This window comes from Lygodium microphyllum, chromosome 18 (assembly GCF_053477565.2).
Source record: "Lygodium microphyllum isolate KBCC chromosome 18, Lygodium_microphyllum_v1.1.10, whole genome shotgun sequence".
Classification (NCBI taxonomy): Eukaryota; Viridiplantae; Streptophyta; class Polypodiopsida; order Schizaeales; family Lygodiaceae; genus Lygodium; species Lygodium microphyllum.
The window spans coordinates 138,742,941-138,767,719 of record NC_141152.1 but is presented as its reverse complement, the minus strand read 5'-3'; the positions used below and the strand labels follow the sequence as shown (position 1 = coordinate 138,767,719).

General features: G+C 38.2%; 1 protein-coding gene and 1 long non-coding RNA gene across 4 annotated transcripts; both read left to right on the top strand.

Moving 5' to 3' along the window:
- Positions 1 to 6,753: 6,753 nt before the first annotated feature.
- On the top strand, positions 6,754 to 9,237 carry LOC148021436 (uncharacterized). 2 transcript variants are annotated; one of them, XM_087699307.1, is made up of 6 exons: positions 6,754 to 6,811; positions 7,113 to 7,400; positions 7,571 to 7,737; positions 7,838 to 8,037; positions 8,190 to 8,503; positions 8,681 to 9,237. In XM_087699307.1, exons 2-6 carry the CDS (start codon positions 7,113 to 7,115, stop codon positions 9,047 to 9,049), a joined length of 1,338 nt encoding a protein of 445 aa, XP_087555433.1. In that variant the 5' UTR covers positions 6,754 to 6,811; the 3' UTR covers positions 9,050 to 9,237. The 2 variants fall into 2 exon arrangements, with proteins under 2 accessions (XP_087555433.1, XP_087555434.1); XM_087699308.1 differs by lacking the exon at positions 6,754 to 6,811 and adding an exon at positions 6,894 to 6,910.
- Positions 9,238 to 9,383: 146 nt separating this feature from the next.
- Positions 9,384 to 24,068, top strand: LOC148021435 (uncharacterized). Of its 2 annotated transcripts, XR_015694720.1 has the most exons (5): positions 9,384 to 17,775; positions 17,893 to 18,172; positions 22,281 to 22,415; positions 22,506 to 22,625; positions 22,710 to 24,067. It is a non-coding gene; the product is annotated as an uncharacterized LOC148021435 (long non-coding RNA). The 2 variants fall into 2 exon arrangements; XR_015694719.1 differs by having other exon boundaries at positions 22,506 to 24,068.
- Positions 24,069 to 24,779: the final 711 nt, after the last annotated feature.

Genomic DNA, 24,779 nt, shown 5'->3' with positions numbered 1-24,779 from the left:
ATGTAAACCTTCACCAATCAAGATAGATGCCATCAGCAGAATGCAAGAAGAATGCACAAATATCTCAAAGATGAGAAGATTTCTTAGTGCATGTGTATTCTATCCCACATGGATACCACATTTTGCTCATATAGCCAAAAATCTCTATCAATTATTAAGGAAATGCCAAAGATTCTCTTGGGGGAAAGAGTATACTCTCATTGTACACAAACTAAAGAAGTTGTTAATTTCAAGCCCCACTTTCAAAAGGGCTAATTATTCAAATGGTCAACCCATCATCCTTACTATGGATACAAGTCCCATTGGGATAGGATGGGCTGTTGGCTAAGAAGAGAGGGGATGTATGTCATGCTGCTACGCACACTGTGTAAAAAAATCTAGAGTGTGGCTTTCTTATTGATTTAGAGATCTAATTCCATTTTAGACATTATGTAGTGTCCATGGTTCAAGATTTTTGGACAAGTTTTAGTCAGTTTTTGATATTTTAGATATTATATCTTGTAAAAATCCATAAAACTATAGACAACTTCTAGATTATGATAACATGTAAAAGAAAGCATGAGATTTTTAGCTAGTTTGAGAGGATTTTATGTAAAAAGAGAGATTGGTGAAATTGCACGACGTGCGATCGCTGTTTTCAGGCAATGAATAATACTCCAAAGTTGGAGATGAAGGAGTGATATGGCTGAATTCTAGGCAGGTGTCCTAGTATTTTACCCCCCTTTTGGAGCCAATGGAGGCATTAGATTTGCAATCTGAGCAGCATAGAGGAAGGTATTATTTTATACACGTTTTTATCTATTAGAGTTTTATCTTCTCATAATGTAGGAATAAATTGACAAGCTTCATCTTTGTTCGTATTCTTCTATATTTTATAATTATTTTGGGGAGTAGTCTTCTACGTCTTCAATTTCTTCGAACCCCTTCTCTTCCGTCTACTCCTCTCCCTGAATCTATGTTCACCTTACTGTCTCTTACCCCCATGTTGGACTCTCGACACCAAATGCATCGACACCGTGTTAGGGGAAGTTTATGCTATCATCAGAGGTAAATTCAAAAAGATATTTGGGCTGATTTAGGGATGATATCTTTAGCCATATTCAGAGAATTAGCTACATCAATGTACTTTACTTTATTTTTTACTCTACAGAAGATATCTTGTCAAAATATACAAGTATTATGTGCCCCTGTGGCAGGGCAATGTTTGTAGATCATTCATAGATGATTTGAGTTGAATTAAGCAAAGATTTTTCTCTTATTTCTTAGCTATGGTAACTTATCCTTATTAGAAACTCAATTTGAAGCTCTCTTAAAGCAAGTCTATTTTTCCTACAAGCATTGTAATTGACTCATAAGCTTTTGTCCCTAACAGTTTACATTGAATGTAATCATGAAAAGTTGATTCATGCTATGGCATCATGTATAAATGATGGGATGTTGAGTTGTTTATGATACATGATAGCATATTGTGCTTTTTTTTAAAATTGCTCTTACAGTCAAGAAAATAAGCTTGATTTGAGTTAGAACTTATGAGATAATACTCTTGTGATATTTGCTAAGAACATGCAGTTGAAAGTTTTATTAGCTTCTTCAAGGACTTGGCTTGAAACCTTCAACCCTTCTCCTATCTCTATCATCTCTGGAGTCTAAGCTCTTGAACCCCCATACATTCTTTTTTCTCAAACCACTATGATTGACCATGAAGTACCTCTTGAACCTTTAAACATTCACTGTAATTTACTTATCTCTTGAAGACACATCTCCATCTATCTTGTCTAGTTTTCTTGGCAAACCCTTGTGGCGACCTTCAACCTTACGCGCTGCAACACCAGTTATTTTAGAGGTTAAAGGTTAATTATTTTTAAAAGAGAAAGGAAACACAAAATCATATCATAAGGGGGGAGGGGGCACAATTTCTTTAACACCATATTTTTAAATTAAAAAAAGAAGATTCGTTACCTAATAGAAACATACCTCCATCTTCTAGCCATGGATTTCTAAATTCTTTGCTTCAGATTGCTCTAGAAGACTGCATGTGATTTGGTGCACTAAATGAAAAGATAGAAATTTAGTCTTTCTCTCTCCTCTTTCTCTCTCACCATAAATATTGTTCATATGGACTGAGAGAATGAGAGGGAATGGACGTCGTTTCATGACAAGATATAAGGGATGGAACAAGGAAGCAAAAGAACCATCAACGGCTATAAAAAAGCATTAGTAGCTTCTCGTTTTCAAAATACGATGGGATGCAGTAGTAGATTATAGTGTAAGCATCTTTTATTGAATTGTGTGATGAATTTTTTATTTTTATTATAAAAATTGATTGTAAATATTTGAATATGCTTGAATATGTCTAGAATTATTAAACGTGATTGAAAATATTTCAATATTCTTGAATATATCTTAATTTATGGAATAATCAATAATTTCAAGCAATTCACATAATGAAAATCAAAATTGTGAAACTGACAATATGAGATTTAGTAGAAAAATGATAATTTTATAGATTATTATAATTCAAATGGTGTTTTTATGGAGTTATATTGAATGTAATGCTGAATCATAATCCACATAAGCTTCACAAATTTGAAAATTAAAAAATCAAGAATTAATATTAAAATAAATGATAAAAAATAATACTAAATAGATTTTTGAATAATAAAAACTGGTTTTCATGTATGAAAAATATGATAAATTAGGTATATGTGTGTGGATGTATGGTGGAGGTAGGGTACGGAAAATTGCCTCAATCTACCTCCATCTTTATGTGAAAGTGTGTATTTACCGCTTTTTCACATGAAAAAAATAAATATGAAATACCCTCATAAATTGGTGTCATTGCCATCATAAGTAAACCACCAATACCCATGGACCACTTATTGTCTTAAGTGTTTCAAGCTGAGAGCTATGCCTACCTCTCAGTACAGCCATGCACGCTCTTCAATACACTAATATAGTGAGCTTATCTTTGAATCCGATCAAGTACCTCATCCCATGAATCCACCAATGGCTCCAAGATTCAAGATGGGCCCTCAAGAAAGCTCCATCTCCAAGCTTCAAGATTTAACCTCCATAGCCATGCATGCTAGAAGGGGAAAGACAAGAAGAAGAAGAAGAAGAAGAAGAAGATGAAGATGATGATGATGATGATGATGAGATGGGAAGAAGAGCTTCTCCATGGTCCCTCACTCTCTTGGTTGATGTCCATCTTAGGGATAGGTGGCCTTGAATCATTGGGTGTCGGAAGAGATAATGGAGATCCCCTTCCATAAGGTGGTAGTCTATTTTCTAGGTAGTAAGGTTGATTATATGTCTGTGGGTATGGCAACCACCTTGGTAATTGGCAATGCACTGCATCATGACCAAACCTATCACAATTGGCAGGGTGGCCTGGATCTAGGATCCATACACTCGATCGAAAGGTGGTTTTCTCTGCAATGCACATAAGGTATTATGGGCCTTCTCATCATCTCTTGAAGATTAGCCAAATCTGGCTTCATGTCCGCCAACTCCTAGCTTTGATTAACTTTCTTTCCTTTCTTCGAACACTTTGGCTCAATCTCTCGCTAGCGGTCGTTGCTCTCTCTAAGGTTATAGAGGTTGCGCTATCTCGGCTTGTGGTCCTTGAGATTCTCTCTTTGAGAAAGTCATCCAATCATATCGATTCTTCAAAGACCCTAGCACATCCCTTTGTAGGTTCGAATCACCCATCAAGGTCTTGTAAAGCTCCTCACTTCCAGTTCCACTTATGAACACAATGAGGACCACTAGTTTGCTAGGTCACACCTGGGCAGCTAGGGTTCTCTTGAAGAGACTTCGCACATGGGTGACATAGTCTCAAATATCCTATTTTTCCTTTTGATTAACATTCATTAGTTGAACAATAAGGTTTTCTCAGTATCCTACCTCAAAGAATCTCTTGATGAAGAGACTACTGAGGTCGTTGAAATTATTTTGTTCGGCATTGTCTAGACTAGTGTACCATGTCCATCCTTTATCCCAAAGGCAAAGACCAAATGCTTATGCGCATTGAGCAAGGTCTATTAGGCTCTTTACCTCGCATACTTGCTCAAACTGCTCTATAAAACTATATGGGTAATTATCAAGCTGTGATGACACCCAAATAAGCATAAAAACAAGGCATAAAAGAATCCAAGCATGCATCATATTTTCATTTTTTGTCAAGAGAATAATACTATTTTGTTGCAAAATCACCAAAAAGAGATAGAGATATGAGGGGGCCACATCCACATTCACATCCATAATTAATAAATGGTACACACAAAAGTGTACATGCATGCATTTGTAAATGGTTAGAAAGAACTCAAATGAGAAGGCTAAATCCTTATGAATACAAATGTATTAAAATTTCAAAGAAATAATATAAATATGAAGGGTTGTGTGTCTTTTGGGGAAAAGGTGAGGTGGAGTGCACGGCTAATTATGTGCCTCTCTCTCTCCTTTCTTCCAAGACACACCCACTCTCCCTTTATGGTGCCAATCTTTTTATGTCCTCTCTCTTATGTCTTTTGTGTAGAAATTTCTCTTTTCCCTTTTGTTCTTGCATAATGGTTGAAGCTATGGATGAAGATGACAAATTGGTTCATTATTAAAAGAGAGATTTATGGTTTCTTTTCAGTTTTGAGATTAATGGTAGAGCCAAATACATAAATTTTGTGTGTTTTTTCCTTAGTTTCTGTGGTTATTTCTATTTGTGGGAGGGTTGTTGTCAGGCTAATACTTGCCGAGCTTCACCCATGCCCGTCTACTCTTTGCAAATTGCACAGGAGGGAGCCTAGCGCTCTTTTATAAAGATTTATGGATGCCTTTGCATATTAAAATGCACCCATTTCATTTTTGCACTCGTCTTGGGTTTTTAAGGTGTCTTTATGCTTTTGGCCCTTTTCCCTCTTATTTTTGTTTTTGTCATGCTACCTATTTCCACTTTGCCTTATATTAAAAATATATTTTTTTCTTTCTTATTTTCATTTTTTGCAATTCTTGCACTGGGGTGAACAATTGACAATATCCGCACATCTATATATTGCGAGTAGTGGGTTCCCCTACACACGCGTACATTACAAGTGGTGGGAGCCCATCACTCTCACTTCATTGCTTATTCTTTTGGTGACATTTGAATAAGGGAAGATTAGTTATACATTGTAATTGTTGGAGCTCCTACATCGTTAGTCTCTTTCTCTTGCTCTCTTTGTCCATCCACAATAACTCACTCCTTCATTACTTCTGCTTGATTGTGCTCTCACTCAGGCTTCTCTCTTCAGATAGTAATAGAGTTTATGCAATGATTAAGGAGAATAAGAGACCATTGGCTTTTTTTAGGAGTCATGGAGCCACTTTTAATGGGAGATGTATTTATCGATGATATTTCCTCAACCAAAGATATGTCACTTTTTTTAAAGAGAGTTTCTAAGTAGAAAATTTGGGTAGTCTAATTTTGTATTTGAAGCATGATAGAAGGTAGAACATGCTAGGCTATAAGCATGTCACATATATCTTATCTAGAATGAATGTGCAAAAAGAGATTTATTGGCAATTTCAATATGAATGCACAAAAAGGGATTTAGTACTAACACATATCTCATGTTGTATAGAAGGTTCATGGAACATGCAACATGGAGGCCATTGCTTGAGGGTTGGCATTGAGACCATGAGTAGGTGGAGACTAGCCTAAGCGATGGGACAAATATGCAGGTGAGTAGGCAAACCCATGGAGAGTAGGGTCATTCTTTTGAGCATCCTAACTTGGATACAGAGGCTAGCAGTGATAACCAAGATGATGATGATGATGGTGATATATAAATAACTAGATGATAATGATGATGGTAGCACAACCTGAGTCACACTCTAGTGCATTAGCCTATCACCTAGCCATTGCTTGAGCTTTGCTTTGGCTTATTATGATTGGCTAGCCACTTGGTTAACAATGTATGAGCTATGCTTTGGTTTATTATAATTAACTTAATTGGCTACTTGGTCATGTATGTATAGTTTTTTTGGATTGCTACTCTAAAGTTCTTATTGTTATCAATACAATACAATATTGTTTTGTTGTAAAGGTAAAAGTTCTCATGATGGGAGATCTTAGGTAGGGATAGTAAGAATCTTGCATTCAAAGTATAGATAAACAATCCATAATAGTCATGTTGGTCAGCAAAAGGAGGCATTCAACCTAGAGGTCTCTTTTCTAGGAACACAATATTAGGATGTTATCCAATTGAAGTAAATATTAGGATGTTATTTAGATCTTCGTCTTCATCATCTTCATATTTTAAACATAGGTATTCCAAATTTTTTCTTTTTATGGGACATCGAAGAAGACGTCTTGGGATTGGGAATCAGATTGATCATCGGCTCACCGATGATGATGAGAGAGAATTCATCCCCTAGTAATATTATAAGAATGTTAACAATATTAAGATGTTATTCAGATCTTCATCTTTTATCTTTATCTTTTAAACATAGTTTCTTTTTATGGAACACCGGGGAAGACGTCTTGGGATTGGGAATCGGATTCTCTCACCTTTGATGAAAAGAGAGAATCCATCGACCCTAGTAATAATACAAGAATAAGAATCCTAATGATATAAGAATCTGTGCTCTTCTTCGTAGCACGCTCAATCGCAGAGGGAATCAGCGGTCTTCTTCGTAGCACAGTACTCACAGAGGGAATCCGGTTCCAAAGCTGACGTCTGGGAGACAGATAAATAGAGCCAATGTCAGCCATAGCTCCCCATCGCCTCCTCAATTTTATAAGTTGCGCTCGCGAACCTGATCAGCTAATTCAGCTCAGGTAAATATATGCAGGCTCTAAGCGCTCTCTCTCTCTCTCTCTCTCTCTCTCTCTCTCTCTCTGTGGAGTTTTGGCAAACCCTCAAACTTGATAATTCCGGTAATTGCTCCAGCAGCTTGAATATGATACCCCAGCTAGCTCGACCCTCACAACGTGGCTTGTAGGTCTCAAGCCATCGACGTGGTGCAGCTATAATATATTTGTGTGACTCTGCAGCAGCTTCTTTGTAAATATCCGGTGTTAAGAAAATGTGACTTGTGGATGGGTGAATCAATCAAATGCTAATGTCAAATTATGGCAGATGGCACAGATGACGAAGGCTACTAATCAATCGGTGGAGATCCATGCCAGTGACTGGAATAACCGGATTAGAGATGCCGCTATAACGATCTCGAAAAAAACTCCGGTAGTAGGTGATGTTGTAAGCATTCTCGTGGGCTTCTTCTGGCCGGAGGACAAGGTCGACGTTTTCCAGGCCCTCAAGGCGGACATGGTAAACCTCGTCAAGAAAGAGATTCTTGCTTACGAACTAAACTTCCATCACTCTCAGATCAACGGGCTCAAAAGTACCATCGAGAGCTACAAGGCGGTATGTATCATTAACACCATTTAATTAATCCCATGACCACCTGCATGCAGAATTATTAATCTTATTTGTCATTGATTTGTGATTCAAACACAATATTCAGCCTAATATTTGCAATTGATCATCTTGTTCTGATTGGTATTTGATCGTCTCGTTCTAATTTGTATTTGCAGGCTCAGACTCACGAGAAGCGCCACTGGCTAAACGCCTGGATCAATGACGCTAACAAATTGAGCATCATCTTTCGAGAGTCGAAAAACAACATCCACATCATCTCTCTCACTGTCACCCTGGCTCTGCTTCATCTCTCAGGGCTGCGGGAGAGACTGAAATTTGGCAAGTGAGTCGGCATGTAGAAGAGCCTAATTACGTGCACCCATAAATTGATCAGAATAGATAAACATATTTCTCCTATTGTGACTTCGTGGCCATATCTGCAGGCTAATCTATGAGGAGGACAACACAAAACAGTGGAAGAAGGAGCTTGAGGATATGTATAAGACGTACATTGTGGATTTTCTCCCGACTATCTTCCGAGAGTGGAAAAAATGGAGGGAAGACCAGATAGAGATTAAAGCATGGGTCTCAATACATGGCGCTGCGTTCGTGGCTAATGCAACGGTCAAGGACAACGTTACAGGTAACTGCAGCTCCAAGGTTATGTTGGTTTGAATTTGGAATTAATACATTGCAGACATGGCGTGATCATTTACATGACAAATCTTGGTTTGTGGTGTCTGCCTAATTTCTGGAGACGGATGTAATGATGCTTTGCCAAAATGCATTGGATAGGTGAGACTAAACGGTTCCACAAAAATGACTATAACTCAACGACACATTTTAAAAGCATCTGTGAAGACCATAAGACGCGGATGAAGAACGACGCCTTTGCAGACATGGCCGGTTGCATATCCACCACATTCGTGTATGACGAGCTCTTACCTGACAAGAGCAGGAATTTTCCCAAGTATGACAAGAACGAGTTCGGTCGGGTGTTCAGAGGTCCATATGCCCAAGATCTTTTCTATTCTGAGTATTCTTACGACAACCACAATACGCGTCCAGATCATGATGACTACTCACCCAACTCGGGTCCCATCACCAAGGTATAATAAACAATATACAGTCGGCCGCGGTGCTGTCGGAGTACTATCTCATGTGCATGCAATAATTATACCGGTCTAGCGATCATGTCCATATTTGTCTACTATCTAATATGTAAGCATCAGTACTAGCAAAACTCGTGATCAGTTGTTGCTATTTCTAATTTTATGATTTTGCAGGTGATCATAAGAGAGTGGAACACCATTGACGCCATGCAATTCATCTATGCCAACCGCCAAGGGCAGTTGGCTGGCAACCCGAATGGCGGAGCGAGGCACGACGTCGATGTGACGGGAAAGCCCATATATGGACTTCGCATGGGGTTCTCTAACAACCTGCTCACTTATGTCCAGATCAACTACTGTGATGGTGCAAAATCAGAAACGTACGGGAACCGTAGTGGCTGGCGATGCTATGAAGCATCTGCAAACGGGCCCTCTGCCTATAGGCTCAGTTCATGGAGCTTCAAATTAAATCGAGGCCCTTCGAATACTCATGGCCCTGGTGCAATCCAGCTGGAATATGCACCGCAGATGGATGATCACTAGCTGCATCTTGTAGGCATGGGGATGGATACTACTAGGCTAATGGGAATTAAAATATAATCATAGTTAGAAATTATAAACCATATTTAGATACATGTATAACTATAAGTAGCTGATAAAGGCATCGTGTCTTTTTCTTTCGGGTGCTCAAATGAACTATGACTCGTTAATATACACCTCTTTTGACTCTAGATTAACCTTGAATCCATATTGTTGTTAATGATGTGGGCTTAGGATACAAACATAGTGACAAACATTTTCGATGAGTTGCATGTTTCTTCCAAGGAGACTCCTCAACAATTGGAATATGCACCATAGATGGATGATCACTAGTTGCATCTTGTAGGAATGGGAATGGATACTACTAGGATAATGGGAATTAAAATACAATCATAATAAGAAATTATAAATCCTATTTAGATACATGTATCACTATAAGTAGGTGATAAAGGCATCGTGTCTTTTTCTTTTGGGTGCTTATGATTAGGTAATATACACCTATTTTGCCTCTAGATTAACCTTGAATATGTATTGTTGCTAATGATTGGTGTGGATGATGAGGGCTTAGGATACAAACATAGTTGCAAACATTTTTGGTGTGTTGCATGGTTCTCCTAAGGAGATTCCTCAAAACAACCTATTTCTCAAAACTAGCCAAAAAGTGATGTTTGACTTTTCAAAACGTCACAACTTTTAGTTTTGTTTAAACTGTTATTGCTAAAAGAAATTGCTTTTCTTTACACATGAATGTACCTCAATATAAAAAATTCTTATACCCTAGAACTTCTAGTTGTTTTCGTACACAAGAGCAGTCGAAGGAATAGCATGGATGCTGTAGTACTTGAGTAATAATGGCTTTAGTCATGTGTCTTTCTTATTATGTTGATGAGGCATATAATCATACACTTGCAATATGAAATCCATGTTGTTCGTAATCTTGGGATTTTTCAGCAACCTTGCATTTTTGGAAATTCTAGTTTTGTGTGCTCATTCACAAGTACAAAATAAAGAAAAGAACTTAACTTGAGGCTAGTATAAACACTTTTAGAGCCTTTTTGTTTAAGACGATGATATTAAATGCACAATAGGATAACTTCAATATATGACCAAAAGTGTCCAACATTTCATTGATCTACTCCACAACATCATGCCAAGTTTGTGAGCTTTCTATGCTTGAATAATGTGCTGATCAAGTTTGTGTAGGAAATAAACTCGTACAAGATCATAGAGCTTTCCTTGAGAGCAATGCCCGAAAAGAGCAAGTAAGTTACCACAAAACATTAGACTTAGAACGAGTAACAAACAATGTAATTAACTCACAACACTTGAAGATTCAGATGTTAATGGGAAAAAGAGTAATTAACTTCACAAGAAGAGTGGAATAATTAACAATACAGGAAAGAGAATAAATCAATTTGCATGGTAATGCAAGTGTAAGTACATATCAAAGCTCACACATCAAGTATTTGGTCAAGCATCCCTTTTCCCATTTGTGTTTTCTCCATGTTCTAAGCTTTGCTCCTCAATCTCCATAAGTTTTTCAATGGATACATACATGTGTGCTATGTGAAGTCGATCCCCTATCCCATTAAATAAAGGGCACGAGTCTTTTTAAAAAACTATCAATCTTTTTAATTCTCTTCCATAATCTTAGTTAGCCCAACTTCTCGATCATGGCTAAGTAGTTTCATAACACCTTAGAGGTCCATCTTATACACGAGGGTTGGAAATCATAATTTCTACATCAATACAAATTTGCCTTTGTTATGTACAATAATCATTTCTAAACCTAAAGATATATAAAAGCCAAGCAATCAAGTGAACTATTGTATCATAATACAACATAATATATAAGTACAAGTACTATATATTGAGGATAATAGAACTACTTTTGCCTCAAAGTTAGTCTAGGTACATTCATTTGTACTTGGAAAAAACTCAACTAATCTATCAATCAATTAGTCTAGCTTTGATAAGGGTTGACCAGTCCTAATCTTACCTACATGCTTGCATACTTTTGTTATGACAAGGAAGGTAAACACATTCTCTACTTTGGATTTTGTGAATTGGTCTTTGAAGATCTTATAACTCTTTACCAAGAAAAAGATATTAGTAGAGAAAAAATATTCCCATATATTTATACATTAGCAGTCACTCTAAGAGGTAGACCAAATAATCCTACTACATGAAATACTCATTCAAGCTCCTTATTGAATGAATGTGCCACACTATTGTGTTGTCATGTGCTTTGGAATATAACACAATGAAGTGGTTTACCACCATAAAATTTTGAGCATGATAATGCAATGAAGCATTATAAATAGTAGGATTATGATGTTGCTGCATAAATTGATGTTGTTGCATAAACAATGTTGTGATGTTGTTGCATCTTGCAAATAAAGTTGTGATGCACTACATCACAAATTTTTTTGCAAGCTACAACAACATTATTTATAGTTTCATGAGTTTTTCTAGTTATTTTAAAAGTCCATTGCATATTTCACATCACCCCTTGATGTATATGATCAACTTTGTTTAGAATCTAGAGCTTACACACATACAATTTTGTATGTACCTTGATGTAGTGTATCAAGCTATTCCAAATTTGAAGCATTGCATCAAGTTAGTATAGGAAATATACAAAGTATTGTGGAGTTGGATACAGTGTATTAGGTTGGTGTAAAAACTTGCATAAATTACAAAGAAACTTGATGTACTATATCAAGTTAGTACGAAAATCAAACAACACATGCTAGAACAAGGGCTATGGGTTGGATTTAATTAAATGCATGTTTTTTTTTGAAGACTTTCATAACAAGTGTTGGTTGACTATAAAAGGAAGTAGAGTTGGCTACATGTTTATAAGGATGTTTGAATTCCTACTATAAATGCTATTATATATGCAAAAGGAAAATGTATGATTGCAAATATTGAAATATGGAACAATAGACACACAAATGTACAGATGTTAAAAATAATGAGTCCAAAGAATTGGTTACAAGTTTGCTTGCATTTAGAGTTGTAGAATTATGCAAGTCCATGAAGTATGCCAATTTGGAAAGCATGCAAAACAACCTTTTTGGCATGACAAAGATGTGAGCAAAAACATATTTAATGTTATGCATGTAGATATTTGGGGCCTATACAAAATATATCTCTTGCTTGGGTCAACAAGTATTTTGTTAGGTTTGTTAATGATTATTCTAGAAAGCTATTAATTAGTATATTTCATGAAGGGAAAGAGTAAAGTATTTGAGTACTTTAAAACGTTCAAGGCTTTTGTTGTGATTAAGAGATGAACAAAGGGAGTATGGATGCATCCCACTCTTCTCATGTATTGACTATTAGAGGCCATCGACATGATGGTAACAATAGTATTGCCTGCCATGGTAGAGACTCATAGAGGTCTCAATCTCAAACACATGGAAATTCTCACAGTAAGTCCCATGGTCATAAGTTCTCATTGACATGCCACGATTGTGGGAAGTAGGGTTATATCATGCCTGATGTCATCATATGTGCAATGATAAGTGTAATGGAAAAAGAAAGGGCAAAGTTTAGGATAAGTGGATGATCATAGCATTGTCCCTAGAAAATCTAGTGTAAAGATTGAAGAAATAAATGTAGTAGAGCTTGATTCTAATGAGAATTGTGTCTTGGTTGCTTTGTCATTTGATATTATTTAGGCTACTAATGCTCTATCTATGTGTTCTCTATGTTGGCTACTTGATTCAAGGGCTTCTTTCCATATTACTCCATATCTTGATTGATTTCATACCTCTCATAGCATCACATGTTTTATGAGATTGGGAGATGACAAGGCTTTGGATATCACTAGCATTGATGATGCTATGTTGCAATTTTGCTACATGTACATCTTTTGTTTTGGAGAATGTACATCATATTTTGGCCTTGACCAAAAGCTTTCTATTTGTTGAACAACTAGATGATGTAGGGCATCATGTCTTATTTGGAGATTCTACATGAAAAATTACTTGTGGTAATATGGTTTTTTCTTGAGGTTCCAAAGCTAGGAGTCTCTATCCTCCTTTTGATTTTTTCTAGGTCTATTGACAGTGGTCAATCAAAATTTAGAGTGTCACATTATATATTGTGCTTAGATTTTGCATTGATGCTTTATAGATTGGAGACATGGAATAATTGTCATCTCGTTGTAGATTCATTGTACTTGGAGATTTGCTCTTCTACCAGTACTACAGAGTTGTCCCTCCCCTAAGTAGGTCTTGAAGCATCTCTCAATACTACCACAAAATTTGATTTTATGGAAATGTAAGATAAGGAAAGGAGATGATTAGATAGAGATGATGCAAGTTTATGTTGAGTTGACTGTTGCGGGTGTGGCTAGAAGTTGGAACTTGAGAGGAGGTGGTTGAGATGGCTTCGTGTTATTGAGGGTTATGCAATCACATGACAGTCTCTTTGTATGGATAAATAGAGAAAGACTTATACAGTTTACTAGAGAGGATGCCTAAAATGCAGGATGCTTGAATCCCATAGGCATAGTGGAGAAAAAGGGAGCCATCATGAGCCTATAAAGTATTGTACTTTCCATTGTACTTTGTCCTTCTAGTCATAGTTAGTGTCATACTCAAGATTGTGTTTATGAGTCCAAGCCTCCATCTTGGAACCTAATTCACTTGAGTAATAGTCGCTTCTTCTTGTCAATGTCATCATGAGTTTTCTCTTTCTCTTCCATCTGCATAGCCATGCTCTAGATCCATACATTTCAACATGGTTTCAGAGTCATGGAGAGCATGGCTCAACTTTGAAATCTCTTCTCTCATCTCCTCTTTATCTTTCTCTAGCTTAGTCCAAGTGGTTGACTTCATTTCCAACTTCAACTACACTCCCTACCTTCATGGCAGCCATAGCTTATAGGAGCCTACCTACTTGGAGTCATCATATCTCTCTCTATGGACAAAATCTATTGAAGCTTCCTTCTAGAGATTTCTTGTTGGACTCAAGACACACCATCCTACTACTTCACAATTGTTATTACATATTGTAGGAGTAGGCATTGCTTGAATTCTTCATCATTATCTCAAAAAGGTGTAGAGCAAGTTGTATTATTGTGGCTGCAATCTTTCATGCAACCATAGGGCTTTTGAAGGCCACCTCATAGGCCTTCTACCCACCTAACATCTCTTGCAATGATTGCTTCTACACACTAAAATTAGGAAAAGACCAGTCGCCCTATCTAAAAACCCTAATCCTCCATAGCTCCTTCAACCTCAAGCTTAAAAATCCCATCAATTTCTTACTCCTCCAAGCCTACTAGAGTTCCTGCCACTCAGATATTGCAGCACGTCGGATTGAAGGTCACCACATGGGTTTAGCAAGAGAATAATGTATGGGGGCTCAAGAGCTTAGACTCCGGAGATGATAGAGATAAGAGAAGGGTTGAAGGTTTCAAGCCAAGTTCTTGAATATAAGAGACAGTAGGATGAAGGTAGATTTAGGGAGAGGAGTAGACGAAAGAGAAGGGTTTTGAAGAAATTGAAGATGTAGAAGAATATTCAACAAAAGAATTAGAAAATATAAAAGAAAACTAACAAAGATGAAGCCTATCAGTTTCTTTCAGCATTATGAGAAGATATAACTCTAATAGACAAAAACGTGTCTAAAATAATACCTTACTCTATGCTTCTCATATCGCCCATCTGATGCTTTCATTGGCTCTAAAAGGGGGGTAAAATACTAGCACACCTGGCAAGAGTTCTGTCAGATCACTCCTTCTTTATCTCCTTCTTCGGAGTGATGTTCACTGCCTAAAAACAGCAATTGCACGTCGTGCGATTTTGTCAATCTCTCTTTTTACATAAATTCCTCTCAAATTGGCTGAAAGCTACATGCTTTCTTTTACATGTCATTCTAATCTAGAAGTTGTCTATAGTTTTATGATTTTTTGCAAGAGATAATATCTAGAATATCAAAAATTGGCTAAAAACTTGTCCAAAAAAATCTAATATTTTGAAGCATGGAGACTAATACTAATGCCTAAAGTGGCATTGGCTCTCTAAATCTAAAAGGAAGCCAAACTTTAGATATTTTTACATGGTGTGCGCGTAGCGGCACGACATCCACCCCCTCCTAACTTGCACATCCTCTGGCATGTGCCAAAGTCTTACGGATTTGCAGTGTCACAAGAAGTATCTTCTACCATGTCAATATCTTCAGCTTCTGCCTCTTCTTCTTCCTCTATGTCTTCATACTCCTGAATTATATTCAAGTCTTCTAACTCTTATGTTGAGTTTTCTCTTTGTTTGAACAGTTTGATTCTTTTTCCAGCTACGAATATCTTTATGTTGGTCCCATCCAATTCAATCAATGAATATGTGGCATTGTCATGAATGACCTTTACCACATACGAGCCAAATCAACGCTTTACCATCTTCCTAGAAGCATTATATTGATTATCTAGGCTTCTGTCATAGACAAGCACCCAATCATTTTCTTGAATTGCTCTTAACCCAAGTCGATGTCGCTTGTCAAACCTTCTTTTGTTCTTTATTCTTGTTGTCTTTAGCTTCTCAATAGCTGCTTGAACATCTTCAGGCCTTATTTCTAGTTATCGTATGTACAAAGTCAGCAACTCTTCTCTATTGATGCCTTTCTCCCAAGGTAGAAGACTCCATGTGAGAATAGATTCTTCAATTGCCATAATTGGTTGTTGTCCATACATAAGTTCAGCTAGTATATAGCCAGTCACTAAACTATGAGTAGTCTGGTCAGCTCATAATGCAAAAGGTAGCATTTTAGGCCATTCTTTGATATTTTCTCTACAAGACTTTGCTAGAGCTTTGAGAATAGGCTGGTTCCCTCTCTCACTTTTCCCATTTCCTTTAGGATTGTAGGTTGATGTTAAAGCCAACTTAACACCCAATTGAGCAAAGAAGTTACATACCTCATCAGCATCCAACTCTCCTCTATCTGCAATTACTTTACCCACACAACCATATCTACAAAATACTTCTTCAAGAAAAAAATGAAAAATATCTTGAGTGGTTTTATTTGTTAAGGCTTTGCCTTCAACTTGATTGGTTAGATCCTCTCTTGCAAGCACTAAATACTGTATATTCCATATCCCTGTAGGCATGGTTACAAGATCAATAATGCATCTATAATGCATAGACAAGGGATAAGTCGTTTGTAACCCATCTCGATGCTTGACCATAGAATACATTTGACACACAAAACAAGTTTAAACAAAATGTGCAATGTCTGGATACATGTTTTGCCACCAATATTTTTCTTTGACTTTACTAAAGGTTCCCCATATGCCTCTATGGCCAGCCCACAGGATCTCATGAAATTCCTTCATTACGTATTGTTGCAATCTTTTGTTACCTAAAACTTGGACAGGCGCTCCTTTCTTCTTCTTTGCGTACTTCCAAAGATATCCTTCTTTAATAAAAAATCCATAAGCTTTCCTCTTGATATGCTTCAACTCCTCATCAGTCCAAGTCTCTTTCTTCTTCATTGTGCTCAAATATTGGCCAATCTTCAACCAATCTTCATCATCATCTTCTTCAAGGAAATGAACTAGAACTTGAGCAATGCAATGAGCATGCTGGCTTCTAGTTGACCACCTTGTTGTCTTCAACTTTGGACCAGTATATGCAGAAATTGAAAATGTATTTTTAGCAGCCATGGAATGAAAATCAGCAAGTATAGATTCTTCAGCTTCATCTTCTTCCATAAGCACTTCTTCATTGTTATATCTTGCACGTGATAGAATGTCAGCAATTGGATTCATCTTTCCTACAATATGCTTTGATTCGGGGTTGAGAGATTTAATATATGCAATCCATCTTAGCATAGCAATTTTGGGTGTATAGCAGTTGGAAATCATGCCCAAGAGTGGAAGACAATCAGTTTTTACCACTATAGAAGCACCTATAAAGTATTCACGATCACACTTTAATGTTGTTACGACTGCCCACAATTCCCTTTTTACTTGTGCATACCTTCTTTGACATTCATTGAGAACTTTTGCTCCAAAACGCATTGCATACCTGTTATCTTTAAGATTCACTTGGCTAACAACCCATTCCATCCCAATGGAACTTGTATCCACAGTAAGGATGATGGGTTGACCATTTCAATGATCAACCCTTTTGAGAGTGGGCGATGAAATTAATAGCTTCTTTAATTTACGCATAGTGAGAGTATGCTCATTACCCCATGAGAATCTTTGGCCTTTTCTTAATAATTGATAAAGATTTTCAACTACATGAGCAAAATGTGGTATCCATATGAGATAGAATATACATGCGCCAAGAAATCTTCTTACGTTTGAAACATTTGTGCATTTTTCTTGCATTTTGGTGATGGCATCTATCTTGATTGGTGAAGGTTTGTGTCCATAGGGGCCACATAGATGACTGACCACTAGGACTTCTTCTACTCCAAAATTTGACTTAGCTCCAAAAAGGGTAAGATGTGCCTCTTCTAGCCTTGTTAAAATCCTATCACAATCATGAATATGGTTAACTACAAATGTCTTGTAACCATCTTTGTCAAGATCCTCATTATTTTCATTGACTTCATATCCCTTGATAGGTACATCATCAAGAAATGGAAGACTAAGTTGTGGAATAAAGTCCCTTAAGGCTTTGTGCATGGAATTCATCATATGGGCTACAGAGTTTGTTGCACCTTGTGGTAGAGTGCACATGCAGACCAATCCAAGAGGTGTTTTCATTGCGGTAATGTCTCAGCTTTCTAATCACTACAAGGATATGGAGGCATAGGGACAGCACTTTTTGATGCAAAATAGTGGTGTCACTATTTGTGTTGCATTTCTAATCACTATAAGGATACAGAGGCATAGCAATGGCACTTTCCGACGCAAATAGCAACGGTGCTCGGACGAAAAAACGCCGACCGAAACCTGAGCGCATTATTTTGTGAAAACGAACGAAAGAGAGAGCGAACTCCATCTTGAATTTAAGAGGGAGGGAGAGAGAAAGATAGAAAGAGGGAGAAGGAAAGCTTCTCACCATCGTCGCCGCCGTTTGCGAAGAAGAGGAGGAAGTGTATGGAGGGCGAAGAAGAACCGTCGTCGTGAAGAGGAGATGCTGAATCCATCCTTGGGCCTTTGCGGTGAGTGAGTTGTTCCCTCTTGCTTTGTTTTTGTTTTTTCTCATTTTTTAAAACTTGTTTTTGTTAAAAATCATGTGTGTGGAGAGAGAAAGAGAGAAAATGAGAGAGGGAGAGAAAGAGAGAAAAGGAAAGAAGGAACGAGAGAGAGAGGGAGAAAACATTAAACATAATAGGAAAAGAGAGAAAGAGAAGGAGAGGGAGGAAGGGAGGGAGAGGTTGTTGTTATTGTTGTTATTTTATTTATTCTTTTCTTTTTTCCTTGTTTATTGTTGTTGTGTTAGTCGTACTAGTGATGGTGATAGTAGTAGTGGTAGTGGTAGTGGTAATGGTAGTGGTAGTTGTTGTTGTTTTATTTATTATTTTTTTGTTTGTTGTTGTTGTGGTAGTCCTAGTAGTAGTGGTAGTGATAGTAGTAGTTGTTGTTGTTTAATTTTTTCTTTTCTTGTTTGTTGTTGTTGTGGTAGCCATAGTCTTGATTTTAGTAGTAGTAATAGTAGTTTTCTTGTTTGTTGTAGTAGTAGTAGTAGTAGTTTTTTTTCTTTTCTTGTTTATTGTTGTTGTTGTAGTAGTGGTAGTAGTAGTGATTTTTTCTTCTTTTCTTGTTTGTAGTAGTAGTAGAGGAGTAGTAGTAGTTATTGTTGTTGTTTTTTCTTCTTTTCTTGTTTATTGTAGTGGTAGTGGTAGTGGTAGTAGTAGAGAGAGAGAGAGATGTTTTGTTAAAGAAAATTGGTAGTAGAGAGAGAGAGATGTTTTGTTAAAGGAAATGAGAGAGGGAGACGAAGAGAAAAAGAAAATAGGAATGAGAGAGAGGGAATAAACATGCAACATAATAAAGAAAGAGAAAAAGAGAGAGAGATGGAAGGAGAGAAGAGAATGAATGGATAAAAAACAAAGAGAGAGTGGTGGTGAGGTCCAGTGCAATACCACGAGATAGGAAACACTTCGACATACGTGAATTTATGGGTGGGTGGAGACTTTACATACGTTAATTTTGCTGAGTTACAAGAGAAGAAATCCCTTCTCAAACAATTTAAGAAAGAAAAAAAGAATGATAATAAAAACAAATTGTTTGTCGTAATGTAGACCAAATGGAAAATGATGAAGGTCATGATGTTCAAGATCGTGAGGCATATCTTAATCAGCATGTCCCATGTCCTTGCTCTCAATGTAAGCTGGCAATTAAACAAAAACGTGGATTGTCTATAGAACACGTATGACGCTTCGGTGAGTTTCAATATGAGATCATTGATCAAGCGATCTCAGAGTTTGAGCAAATGGTAAAAAAGATGTATATCAATCATGCATTGTATTTATAAGCTAATTGAATGCCATATACAAAAACATTGAGTGTGGTTGGCAAATTTTCTATTCATGGAGATGATGTCTCGTTCCAAGGAGGAGTGCACCCTTTGTGGCCAGTTAGAAGAGTTTGTGGATGTACGATGGATGGAGAGCTTGAGCCAATCCACCCACTTGGAAGGTACTATCCAATCTATACCGTCAATACCACAGGAGACAAGAAACCTTCCAAACTTACCTACAATCTTGGAGACTGAGATGGAGGCAATGATCGATGCATTGATGCCCATGGATATCGAGACTTCTGATCCGCTTAGAGAGGAAGTATCAATACCATTATATGATGGGTGCTGAGTATCTCGCCTGAAGACACTGCTTGCACTCCTAAGAATGTAAGAAAAATACAGGTGGAGTGATTGGAGTGTGATCGAGTTGTTCAGGTACCTTGTACGTACACTTCATTGATTTCTTTTCAGCACTATCATTAAAAAATATTCTGCTTTCTCAAGGTTATTGAAGTATCATATATTACCACTTGCAAATACCATGTCTGAGTCTCATAATGATGTGCGACATGTTTTACAAAAGCTTGTCATGGACTACAAAAGCATCCATGCATGTATCAACGATAGCATATTGTTTCGAGGAGAATACGAGACTATGGAGACATGTCCAAAGTGTGGTGCTCACAGGTATTGACAAGACTTGCAAGGAAAAACTATCTCTCAAAAAGTTATTAGACACTTTTTTCTTATCCCCCGCATAAACCACATGTTTCGTATGTCCGACATGGAGAGCTTGACAACGTGGCATGCGTAGAATAGGTCCACAGATCAAGTTCAACGAATATCATCGAATTCATGTGCATGGAGCCACATTGGCTCTACCTTCCTAGGCTTTGCCTGAGAGCCAAGGAATCTTCGGCTCAGTCTTGCTATGGATGGTGTGAATCCATTCAGTCTACGCTCTCAACTTCTTACAATGTGTGGTCTATAGTCCTTGTCAACTACAATATCCCTCCATGGCTTTCTACGAAGAAAGGACATCTCATCCATAGCTTTCTCATTTCCGACCGCTACAAAGTAAAAAATATGGATGTGTATCTTCATCCATTAGTCGATGAGCTTAAGATTTTGTAGGAGGAGGGGATCACCGTGCAAGATATAAGCAAGCGTGATGGTCAACGGTCCGCCAATATTCGATCCATTCTCATATAGACCATGTAGGACTTTTCGGGATTGAGAGAGTGCTCAAGTAAATAGGCTTCCCTTCTCATTGGTAATATCGATCATAGCTCGTTCAAGTTTGTATTCACTAGATGGAGGTGTTGGGATAGGTTTGATTACCTCAGGTTATCATGCATGTCCATTGTGTGGGCCACAGTTAGACTCCCAAAGGTCACAAACCATGAAGAAGATGGTATATCAAGGACACACCCCTTTCTTGCCAGAGGGTCATGAACTCAAGGAAGGTTTTCTTGGACAACCTCTAGCACGTATGAATGCCCAAAGCTGGTATGAGCTGAAAATAGTCCACACGGAGTCACATCCAAACAGAAGACGACGGTTCTTAGTTTTCTACGAGTCGCCGTATTGGACCCACCTAACAGATCAACCACTTGTTGGATCCCATGCATATTTTCAAGAACATGGGCAGCTTGCTATGGGACCACATCACAGGAAAGATAGATACTGTAGGGGCATGAATGGATTTGAAGGAAGTAGACAAGATGGACACGCTTTGGCTGCGCTAGTGCTTATGGTTACTTGTGGCTACCTCACGCTCCTTGGGTTTTTTCCACTAAAGAAGAGTGCATTGTTAAGCAAATAGTCAATTCTATCTGCACTCCAACGGGTATGATGCATTCTCTAAGGTCTGAGTTTTCTAAAGACGACCAATTATTAGGGCTAAAATCCCATGATTGGCATAAGATATATCAGGTTTGTACTATGAATGGATTGTAAGTAGCCTGTGTATTTTGCTATTTGGAGTGTATTTGTTGTTTATAATGCTTCCTCATTTGTAGCATTTTGTACTACTGATCGCAATCGTGAGATGCCTTACTCCAGAAATACATGGGGCAATTTACAAGTTGTTGACTTTAGTGCAATGGATCTCACAGAAGGAGATTAGGGCATCCTCTATTGAATCCGCAAGGAGGGGAGTAGTGGAGGCGGTATGTCTCTTTGAGAAATACCTGCCTACCAGCATGCTCATGATACAAATCCACCTTCTTATGCATCTTGTAGATGAAGTGGAGATTGCTAGACTTGTCCATACATGATGGATGTTCTTGGAGCACTTCATAAAAACCCTGAAAGGCTTTTTGCGGCAACGAGCTTGGCTAGAAGGAGCATGGTTGAAGGTTGGTTGGTGTCTGAGGTGCTAGTGCATATTTCACAATGGCTACCAACAGTGGATTTAGACAACAGTATGCTATGGTCACTGAAGGACGATGACAGATTGATCGGAGATATGATGGTTTGAAATGGGGTAGAAAAAAGAATGGATGTTGCATTCGATGTGCAGTGGTTCAAAGTGGCACTTGAAAGAGCTGGAGCAACAGTTTGACGAGGTCCATCTGGATTTCTTGAAATATATTCCGAAAAAAATGGACCGATTTACATGACACGTTTGTGTTTTCGGCCCATTGTGAACAAGTGCACGAACTCATGTGTTTTTTAATTGTATGTATTACGACGTGGTACATGTTACAATAGTTAAATCTCTCTTGTATGTGATTGTGAATAGGTAATTTTCTATCCAAACCTCCGACAACCTTGATGGTGGTATGTTATATCTTTTTTAGCTCCCCGAAGTGCGAGAGTACATGATCAAATCAATGTTCCAAGAATAGATGAGGACAGTATGCAAATAGAGGGGTCGATATTGCAAGGGATGGAGGCCACCAAAAGCTTGGAGTATGTACAGGAGCCAGCATCGGGTAATAATGATGGAAATATAAGAGTCTAAGAATTCTTTGAGAATGGGGTGGACTCATCCTTTTGTGGTGACATGTCTATCAACCTTCCAGTGTATGCGGAGTTGGGTCAAGAGATTGACATGGGACCATAGGGTACTTCATACTTGGAGCATCAATCTACTCAATTCATTGACGAATCGCTTATAAGAGTACATAAGATATGTATTTTAAGTAAGATCATTTTTTTAAGATTTATATTACTGTGCTTTGTATGATTTATATTGATTATGCTAACATCAATCTTTGTCTCTGCAGGTGACCTTTGTGGATATTTAGATCATCACGATGAGTCGAGGGATGAGCGATGAGGAGATATAGGAGATCTTCACGCATATGTCTCCAGATCAGATGGCGAGATTCGGAGATATGGTGAACTAGGAGCTGTCTTCTCGGACACCATTAGGCCGCTCTATTAGATCTACTTCGACACGCTTTGATGCTTTGATTTCCAACGCAGACGAGGTCAACGCTCCAAACTTGGGCCAGACGGATGGAGTGGTTCAGGGGGATGCTACGGAGACGTGGATGTAGTGAGCCCACGGTTGGGCTTGGGATACAGGTGCTACTCCTCACTCTTCTGGCGGTTCAAGAGAGAGTGGCTCCGGTGGTTGCTGTGGAGGTATCGATGCAGTGTCTCCATCTCGTCATTCTGCTGGAGTTGCATCACCTCTAAGATTTGTCATACCTGTGGGAACGTCTACTCTAGTCACTCTGGCTTTTTCTCAGTCGTCCGCAGGTGGCACCCCTATGGGTGCTACTCCAAGAGATACTACCCCGATAGGTACACCAGATGTATAGGGGTCTCTTGGATATGCCCAGGAGCGTGGTCGCAGGTGGGAGAGGACCCATCTTAGGCATACCCCAAAGGGGTATACCTACCTTGTAGATGATAGGTCAGGAGCCATCATCATGAATAATGAGGGGAGGAGGGTAATGGCTCGTATGAGAGAGTTGTGCTAACAAGTTTTTCGGCACAACATCTTGGATCATTGGAAGAACATACTGGAGGGGAGCAAGGACTACATAGTAGCATCCTTGCATGAGGGGTTTCTGGTACCACTCATAGCAGATAGGTTTTCCACGGGCTGGATGATGGACTGTATGTGTGCATACATATCACATAGATGATTGGACGCACACCAGGCACTCAAGAGTGGGGCTTCAAAGCCCGAGTGGCTAGACGCGGACGACTGGTGCCGACTCAGGGAGGAGGCTACAGATTCTCTAGGACGTTGGAGATAGCACCGTGAGGCGGCAAGGGCATGACTAGAGACCAGAGCCATCCATCATCTTAGGAGTGGTGGTGACAAGACATATCTAGAGGACTTTCTAAGTTTTTCTTTTGTTCTGCTTGCTTATTTTTTTGCAATAACCTTTGTATTGGCAATCATATTTCCACGTTTTTTTTCCATGTTATCCTTGCTATTAGCGTCGCAATTTTTTTTTCCCATATTATCCTTGCTATTAGCATCGCAAATTTACTGTACGCGTCGCTATTAGCGTCGCAAAATGCATCACAAAGCATCGTTATTAGCGTCACTATTTGCATTGGTATCACAAAAATAGTAACGCTAATAATGACGCTAATACCAAATATTCTATGGCGTCGCCAATAATAGTAACGTTGATAATGATGCTAATACCAAATATTCTATGGCGTCTCCAATAATGACATTTTTTGTGACGATGGGGGCAACTTTCTTTATGAACATTTTCGTCGCTTTTAACGTCGGTATAAGGCCTATATCTTGTAGTGAATGAAAGTTGAAATTGGTCATATCCTGAATATAGGTTGCGCATAGAATAAATTTCTCTACTTGCAAAAGCTTCAACAAATTCGTCAACAATTGGACCTGAACCAACATTTTATATTGTGACACGATTAATAGGCTGTAGATCTTGAATGAATCGTAAAGATCCATTTTTCTTGGGCACAGTAAACCATCAGTTTGAGTAAGGTACTCAAGAATGTTCTAAAATCTTCATTTTGATCTTCTCATTTAGACATTCCAATAATTTGGGCAAATGCACTCTTGGAACATGAATAGGCTTGAGGTTCCAAGGCACATGTGGGACCGTAAAAATGACTATAGGAGCCACAATATTTGTATCAGCACAATCTATTTCACTTGGCTGAAATGCAAAAGGTTTTTCATATTTCATTAGCATTTATATAAAAGAGTGTTTTTGAGCTGGTGAATGGTAAATTTTGAGCTCTTTTATACTTTCGGATGTGAACTTGTGACCAATGTTGAAAGGATCACGAAGACTTGGCTGATTTTCTGCCCTATCAGCAAGCCCTTCACTTTTAGGAGACAGTGGAAT